Here is a 9056-nt window from a genome sequence, read left to right as displayed (position 1 = left end):
AGGGCCCCGCGGGCCCCGCCCTCGAGTTCCGCCCACAGAGAGCCTGGCGGGGCTTGGCGGGAGAGGCAGAGGGGAGGACGGCGAAGACGGCGAGTGTAGACTTAGGGAGTGGAAAGTGCAGAGAGCCCTGGCTCGGACTTGGATTCAGGTCCGACCTCCGACACTTATTACCCCTGTGACCTTGGGCCAGTCACTTCACTTCCCTGGGCCTCAGTTTCCCCTTCTGTAAAATGAGGATTAGATGGCTTCTAAGGTCCCTTTCAGCACTCGAATTCTGTGAACCTCCGAGGCCAGTTAGTCTCATCTTACAGAAGGGGAAACTGAGGCACGGAGTACTTAAGGACCGTGTTGAGTAGGGTTTGCTTTGAGCACACGATCCCGATGTGTGCCTCACCGCCAATGCACTCCAAGACTGTCCCCACTTTTCTGCACCAATTTACTTCGAAGCCTGATGCCTTTCCTGATGCAACCCCCCTCCCAAGTTGGTAGTGACCCCTCCTCCCCAAATTACTTTATACTTCGCGTAGTTTTAGACTTGCTCTTCATGTGTGCACATTTCGTCCCCCAACAGAATGTGAGTCTATCGCACCGCGAGCCCGAGAATGAGGGCCTCCTCCCTCCTTTCGCAAGAACACGCAGACACCAGCTACCCAATCTAGCATTTATAGTGCCAGCAGGCAGGCTGGGCAGCTGCCGAGGGCTACTTTAAACTCTTCTTCCAGGCCCTCAGTGAGTCCAAGATCGACGACTTTCGGCGATGGCTGAGAGGGAGGTTCTCTTTGCTGGAGTTCCATCGGTGGTTGGTGGCCGGGTCGCAGACCCAAGCGTCTCCCCGGGGAAGGGGCCAGGAGCTCCGCCAGCAACTGGCTAAAATGTGATCCTGGGCTTGGGCTGCAAAGATGCACACTGATGCTTCTGGGTCGTGCCTCAGGGCCTCCAGGGCTGTGAGGATGGGGAAGATGGGAGCCAGGGGAGAGGAGGAGAGAGCAAAACAGGGGATTTCCCAAGTCAGCTGCGCCCAGAGTGGCCCCGGAGGGAGCTTCTGCTGGCTTCCTTCCCACACTTTCTGGCTCACGGGTCGGCAGTGGCTCCCTATTCAGTTCAAGGTCCCTCTCTGGCCTGGCATTTAAAGCCTTGACCCCCGACCCATTAGTTTCTTTTTGTCTCGTGCTACTCGCCTGAATGTGTTTTATATTCCATTCCTTAGTACTGTCTTTTCAAATGATCACATATTACTTGTCAGTATGCATGGCACACCTCCCCATTAAAAGGAAGAGTGAGTAGGGGGTATAATGAGTGTCCATGCTGAGGTATGCATGGACATCACAGCATTTTTGAGTTGGATGGGACTTCAGACACCATCTAGGCCAAGCCAAATTTGAAAAGAATCCCCACCGCTTCACACGCAACGAGCAGCCACAGCCTTCTTTTGCAGACCTCTAATGAGAAAGAACACCCCACCTCCTGAGGTGCCCCATTCCACTGCTGGACAGTTCTTGTTTGGAAGCGTTTTCCTAACACCTGACCGAAATCTGCCTCCTTACCAGGGGTCCCCGTTGTTCCTAACAAAGGGACCAGATCCAAGCCCTCTCCCACACGAGCACCACCCAGTTCTTGAAAACAGATCATGTCCTCCACGAGTTTTCTTGTCTCTAATCTAAACATCCTTAGTTCCTTCAGCGATGAGGATGAGAGAGACTGAAGAGGGAGGAAAGGAAACTCTCAGGAGAAAAGTGGTGGTCATTGAGAGGGAAGAGGCGTCTCTGAAGGTTTTGCTTTCATCTTGTGACAACCAGGTGGCAACTCTGGAAACTCACCCTCACTTTGTGAGAGGGAGAGAGAGAGAAAGAGAGAGAGAGAGAGAGAGAGAGAGAGAGAGAGAGAGAGAGAGAGAGAGAGAGAGAGAGAGAGAGAGAGAGAGAGAGAAGAGAGAGAGAGAGAGAAGAGAGAGAGGAGACAGACAGAGGAGAAACATTTAACTCACCTGCCTTCACTTCATTTAGGTTCTCTTCGGTCAGCATGCCCTCCATGCAGGGTACCAGGGACCCTTCAAACACAATCCCAAAGGGAGGCTCAGCTGCTGTCACCCCCAGCCAAGCCCCCAGACCACAGCCCACAACTCAGCCTTTAAATAAGCACAGCTCAACCTCACCCACTTCACCCCAACCTCCCAACCATGGAAATGTCAGAACGTGTGCAAAGGGAGGGAATCCTTGGGGTCCTGCAGATTCCCTTTCCCTTGTAACAGCAAAAACAAGACAAGATCTGCTCTCGTGCCAATCCTCCGAGAGACAAGGCCTAGCTAAGGAAAAGGAAGCCCCAGCCTGGGTTTCAGGAGAGCCAGATGAGTCCCAACATCATCAATGGCTGTATGAATTTGAGCGAAACCCATTACCTCTATGGGCTTCCATTTCTTCTACTGTAAAATGGGCTAGTAACTAGTTGCTCTGCTTATCCCACTGGGGCAGTGCAGGGATCATTGAGAAGAGAAATGTAAAATGAAAGCTCTTTGAAAACCTTTAAGCACTACCAGTGTGTGGGGATAGAGAGCTGGCTCTGGGATTTCCCTGGTGTGAGGGGGTCTCCACCTTCACAGGTCTGCAATGGAGAGTCTTAAAGAACTTCCCCGAGGCTGAGAATGGAAGTGACTCATCCAGGGTCACATAGCCAGGATGGGTCAGAGGTTGTACTTGACGCAGGCTCTCCTGACTCCCAGGTCAGCTCTCTATTAAATATACTACACTGGGATTGCTTCTGTTGTTCTTATCTGGCCCCCAAGTCTGTGGTAGAAAGGATGTAAATAATTACTCTCACCCTTCCAGGGATTATCGATCTCCAGTTGCAAGGGACCTCAGAGGCCATTGATTGAAACCCTCATTTTACAGATGAGGAAACTGAGACCCAGGGAGATTGATTGACCTGCCCTAGGTCACAAGGCAATGAGTGTCTGAGGTGAGATGTTTCCCAGTGGCCTCTGGGGCAGCTAAGAGAGGGGAAGGAATATGTCCATCTGCAGACAAATTATAGGTTACAGGACAGAATGGGAAGTAATACAAACAGTGATCTAACGTTGGGTTCTCACCCTTGGCCTCCTTCTTGAAGCTTGTCTTACAATGGGCCCCATTCAATCCAAAGTGAACCCACCTCCAGCCCCACCACCAGAGATACCAACGCAGGGTTAGAGTTTACCTATAAATGTGACTGCACTCCTCCGGAGGGCAGCCCGAGGGCTTTTGGTATATTCCAGGCTCTGGGTCAGGAACACTAAGGCACTGTCTCGGTGGGCATTCACCTAGGCCAAACCCGCCCCCCCCAGTATACCATCTGTCAACTGAGAAATGACCTTGTTGAATTCTCTGTGTTCCCCACCCCCAAGCCAGATTTTTTAAAGTTATTATCCCCTACCCTAACATCTGGAAGAGAGCTAAGTCTAGGTTATCCTCTCTGATGTCCAATAAAAATCATAGCAATAGAGGCCAAGGAGTCTCTATTACTTAGCCAAGCCTCAGTCTTCTGCTCTGCAAAATAGGGACAAGCATCTCAGTGTAGTGAGACAGATCACAGAATACCGGAGTCTGAATCTTGGCTCACCTATATCTTGGGACTATACCCTTTGAGCATGTCCCTTTCTCCTCTCTGACCCTCCATTTCCTCATCTAGACAATGGAGTAATAACACCCAAACTATAGATCTCACAAGGTTGTGGAGACAAAGATTATGGTTTAAATGAGATAATGAATACATTTTTAAAAACTTTAAAATGCAATAGAAATGTGGATTGCCAGCCCCTGTGCTCCACTGGAATCCATGCAACTCAAAAGCCCAGGTCATTGTGGGTGGAACCTTAGAGGTGAATTTGTGGGAAGACATGAGAGTTTCAAGGGATGCGTAGGAGAGGATGGGGACACAATCAGAATCTTTGGAGGGAAGTTCCAAGGTTCCACTAGAGTGGTGAGTCTTGGTACCTGCCTTGGGGAGGTTTGAGATCACATCTTCCTCCAGTCATCCTAAGTTTCACATCACATAGTGACAGATTGTGAGTTGCTATTATGGGAAGGACCAGAAACAAAGCTTGCTCAGAAATGAACTGATGGAAGAGAACTCTCTGGGACTCTAGTGCCAGGGCAGTGGGGCATCTAGTCAACAGACATAGAGCCTTGCAACAAAGAATGCTAAAATTTGGGGTGTCTGAGCTGGGGGCGTCCTCAGCTGATATAATAGTAGCATTTACACAGCACATTAAGGTTTGCAAAGTGCTCTACATATTATCTCATTAGAGCCTTAAGATATCTACTGAAGGAGGTGCTATTATTAATCACTATTTTACGGCAGAGATTAAGTGACTTGGTCAGGGTCACATAGCTGTTAAGTGTCTGAGGTCAGATTTGTTTTTGTTTTTGCTAGGCAATGGGGTCAAGTGACTTGCCCAAGGTCACACAGCTAGTAAGTGTTATGTGTCTGAGGTCATATTCGAACTCAGATCCTCCTGAATCCAGGGCTGGTGCTCTATCCACTGCGCCACCTAGCTGCCCCCTGAGGTCATATTTGAACTCGAGTTTTCCTGACTCCAAATCCAGTGTTCTCCATTCTCTTATGCATCAGAACAGAGAACATCAGAGCTGGGAGAACCTTGGAAGAGAGAATGTTAGCAGTAAAATGAATCTTAGAGCGTAGAATACTACAACTGGGAGGAATCACAGTTTTCATCTAATTCTCCTTAGCTAAAAGCAAATACAGTATATTTGGATTTAGACCTGTCATTGAACCAATAGAATTTTCCAGCTGACTGTTAGAGGCAGAGTCCAGCAGCATCTATTGTTACTCTGACCCAAACTCAAGAACTTGTAGACTTTGGACCAAGGGAGACAGTGATCACACTTTACCCTAGATCAGCCATTCTGGAAGTGCTGAAAGCTTACAGGTCTCCCCAGCTGAGCTGTCTTTGACATGCTGGAACAACGTAAGACTCAATACCACAAGAAAAGTAGCAGCAGGACCAGCCTAGACACAGGGATTTGCCCCAAAATAAAATCTAAAGTCATAAAGTAGGCTGGGAGAATAAGCAAGCAAATAAATAATCCCACCATAAAAAACTATTATGGTAATAGATATATTCAATATGCAAACTTGGAGGAAGAGAATGACTCCAGAGCATTTATGAGCAAAGCCTCAAATTAAAACACAGCTTGGGCTTGTGTCCAAATAGAAAAGAATTACTGAGGAGATGAAGCAATAATTTTAAAAAGAGATTTTTTAAAATTTATAAACTAATTGAGAGCACTAGGGGAAAATTTAGAAAAGAAATGAGAACTATGGGAAAAAGAACTGGAAAGGAAATTAAGTTTGTCACAATAGGCACAAAACGTCCAAGGAACAAACTTCCTGAATATCAAAATGGACCAAATAGAAATCAATGACTCCATGAGACAATAGAAAATATTAAAATAAAGTCATAAGAGAGAAAAAGGAAGGAAATATAAAGTATTTCATTGCAAAAGCAAGTGACTTGGAAACAGATCAAAGAGAAAAAATGCAAGAATCATTAAACTACCCGAAAGCCATAACCAAAAAAAGAGCCTACACATATTTCAAGAAATCACAAAAGAAAACTGCCCAGATCTCTTAGAACCAGAGATCAAAGTAGAAATAGAAAGAATCCATCTGTCACCTCCTGAAAGAAACTCCCAAATGAAAACTCCCAGGAACATCATAGCCAAAATCCATAGTTCTCAGGTCCAACAAAAAAGATTGCAAGCAGTCAGAAAGAAAGAATTCAAGTACTGAGGAGCCACAGTCAGGATCACACACAATTTAGCAGCCATCTCAATGAAGGAGTGGAGAGCTTGGACTATGATATTCCAAAAGGCAAAGGATGTAAGCTTACAGGCCAAGAATAACTCACCTAGCAAAACTGAGATCTCACACAAAGGAAAAAAATGAACCTTTAATGAAATAGAGATCTTACAAGCATTCCTGACAAAAATACCAGAGTTGTATAGAAACTTTGAACTCCAACATAAAAGTCAAAGGGAAACATAAAAAGGTAAAAATAAATGAATAATCATAAGGGACTAAATAAGGATAAACTGTTTACATTCAAATATGGGGAGATTATACATGTGTCCCTTTGAACCCCATCATCATCAGGGCATCACAGAAGGAGTTTAATTAAACAGTAGGCCTGGGAGTGGTTCTGTTAGGGCTTAGTGATCTTAAAAGAAGAATGGATAGACATGGAAAGAGGAATATACTACAGGAGGAGGGAGAAGAAGGTTAAAGGAAATTATCTCACATAATTGCAGATGTGTATATACATATATGTATACATATATACACATATATATGAGATTTAATTACTTAATTCAAGTAAGATTTTAAAAATAAACTTGGCAGTTGCATTTAAATACTTTCCAAGGTCTCTTCTAGGCAATTCTAAGATTGTAGCATTTTCAGTCTCTTTTCTTGACAGGGCCTCAGTTCCCTGTTCTAGAAAATGAGAAAGCTTAACTAGGGCCTTTTTGACACCTGCCAGTGGGCAGTGACTCTTTCCCTCTCTGCCTTCACTTAACACAATATTTGCTGTTCTCTAATGTTCTGACCACAGAATATTGTGTGTGACTTTAGGCATTTGCATATACTGTGCCATTTGAAGCTTTCACAGGTGTAAACTGCATTAAGACTTTTGGGACACCCTATATTTGTATATATCAATATTTTACTGGAGTTGTCACATGACTACATGTTATGGAATATGATGGTCTCAGAAGAATTAAAAGGGAGGACCCCCCAAAGGCTCCAATGAGATAACATCTGTAAAGCATTTAGTACAGTGCTTGACACATGGTAGACGCTTGAAAAATTCTTACTCTGTTTTTCTCCCCTTTCCTGGAGGGCAATGGGGAGGCTGATGGTACACAGTATGGTCCAGCCACAACACCTAACAAAGAGGGAACTTGGACAGGCAGGGTGTCATTGAGGATTTCATTCTGTAAATGCATGTCTGTCCCTTTCTGGCTTTATTTCCTATTATTGTACACACTCTGTCTTCCAATTACACTAGACTACTTAAGATTCTTGCAGATCTAGAAATGGGACGGACCTTCGAGATCATATTGTCAGCCTCCTCATTTATAGATGAGGCAATTGAGACTCAAAAGAGGAGTGATGTGCTCTCTGAGCCTGAAGTCCCATTTCCCACCTCCACGTCTTTGTACAGATGCTCTCCCATGTCTAGGGGAATGCATTTCCCACTCTCCTCTGTCTCATATAATCCTTGCCTTCCTACAAGGCACAGTGCAGATGCCTGATCCCTGCCCCTGATTAATAACACACATTAATAACCCTGTTGAAAGTACTTTGTATAATTTTGTACATATTATTTAATTTTCTGAGTCTAAATTGTTTCTGCCAAATAGAATGGAAACTCCTTGAAAGCAGGGACTTTAGCCTTGTATTCCAGCACCCAACATAGAACTTGGCCACATGCGAGGTGATTGATAAGTGCTCACTGGGCTGCGGTGTCTTTCTTCCCCAGGGTAGCACTCACCAAGTACTTGCAGATCTTGGCCATGGTCTGCTGACCGATGTCCCATGGCTTTTTGCTGTACGTCATTTTTGGCAGGACCCAAGCCATGTGGTAGCAGCAATAGGACAAGGTCTTCTTACATTTCTGCAGGTGGATTGGAAGGGGGTGGGATCATGTTTTTATAGAGCACTTTACTAAAGCAACCCCATGAGGGAGGAAGGAAGTGCCTATGTACCTTTATCTTTCATTTTATAAATGAGGCTAAGAGAAAGGAGGTGGCTTCTCCAAAGAGATTCAACTAGTGAGCGGCAAAGCCAAGACTCAGAGCCAGGTCCAAGACGCCATGCCCCTGCTGAACCCAAGCTGAGACCAGACCCAGAGTCACAAGAATAGGAGGGTAATTTTCCCTGCCCAGTAGCACCCTTTCACAGATAGATCTTCCTTCAGTAGGAAGTTGGAGGGCCACTTGGTGATGCATGGGGGCAGGACTAGAAGAAAGTCCCTTCCAACCTAGAGATTTTCTGTCTTAGAGCAGGCTTGTATTAAATGAGACACACCTTCATTGGAGGCTTGCTTAAAATAAGGAACACCCTCATCTCCCCACTCCTCTCACCATTTACCTTTGCAGGGTTACAGACGGTCAGACTCACCTTGCCCACGACAGGGTTCCCCTCCTGAAGCTGCAGGATCAGAGGTACCAGGCAGTTCACCAACTGCTGCTCTGTGAGGGGCTTGCAGGGGCTCCGCAGCAGCCGGACCACCTTACCAAAGAGGGTGATGGCCGTCAAACGCACCTCCTCCCTGTTCTGAAGAAGGAACCACCGGGTCACGGAGTGATTGGATCGGGGTGTATGTGTGTGGGGTGGGGCGAAGGGCAGCCTCAGAATAGAGAATGTCAAAGCTCAAAAGGATTTTCGGTATTACCAAGTCCCATTTTTACAAAGGAGGAAACTGAGGCCCCCAACTAGAACACGGCTCGCCCCAACCCGAAAGCTCTCGGTGGCCTCCGGAGCCAGAGTCGTGGTCACGCCCCCCGATCCACCCACCTTTCCCTTCCCCTCTTTGCCCTTACGTCATTGAAGTGAGGCTGGAGAACCTGCAGGATTTCCAGGTAAATGGTGACGTCATTGGACTTCTTGTTCTGAGACTTCAGGATGGTCTTGAGGTTGCTGACGGCCTCCACTGCCAGCAAGCCATCCACCCACTGCAGGCCCTTCATCATGGAGGGCAGAAGAGCCTGGATTTTGGCACGCTGTGGTGAGAAAGGGAGAGGAGCGAGCCCTTGCCTGGGAGCCAAAGGACCCAGGTTGGAATCCTAGGTTTACTGTTCCTTTCTGAAATGCCCCTTTCTCCCTCCGCACGTAACTCATTCCTACCCTTTTCTAGCTGGGTGACTTTGGAAAGCCACTCCTTCTCTCTGGCCGTCAGTTCCCTCATTTGCAAAATGAAAGGGGGTCAGCCTAGATGGCTGTAAGGCTGCCTCCCAGGAAGCCTTCCCCGACCACCCTGAGCCATGCTGCCCCGCGCCCTC

General features: G+C 46.6%; 1 protein-coding gene across 1 annotated transcript in view; it reads right to left on the bottom strand.

Annotated features, from left to right (window-relative positions):
• Positions 1-64: 64 nt before the first annotated feature.
• The window catches only part of MROH7 (maestro heat like repeat family member 7), a 57269-nt gene continuing 48277 nt past the window's right edge, over positions 65-9056 (bottom strand). Inside the window, 6 exon segments of the mRNA XM_020976919.2 lie at positions 65-942; positions 1985-2047; positions 3190-3292; positions 7547-7669; positions 8176-8331; positions 8598-8777. Of these exon segments, the coding sequence (XP_020832578.2) occupies positions 701-942; positions 1985-2047; positions 3190-3292; positions 7547-7669; positions 8176-8331; positions 8598-8777 (867 nt within the window). The 3' untranslated portion in view covers positions 65-700.

The sequence above is a fragment of the Phascolarctos cinereus genome, unplaced genomic scaffold (assembly GCF_003287225.1).
Source record: "Phascolarctos cinereus isolate Bilbo 61053 unplaced genomic scaffold, phaCin_HiC Scaffold_5;HRSCAF=322, whole genome shotgun sequence".
Lineage (NCBI taxonomy): Eukaryota > Metazoa > Chordata > Mammalia > Diprotodontia > Phascolarctidae > Phascolarctos > Phascolarctos cinereus.
The sequence above is the reverse complement of the archived record's forward strand: the minus strand, read 5'-3'. Positions and strand labels throughout refer to the sequence as shown.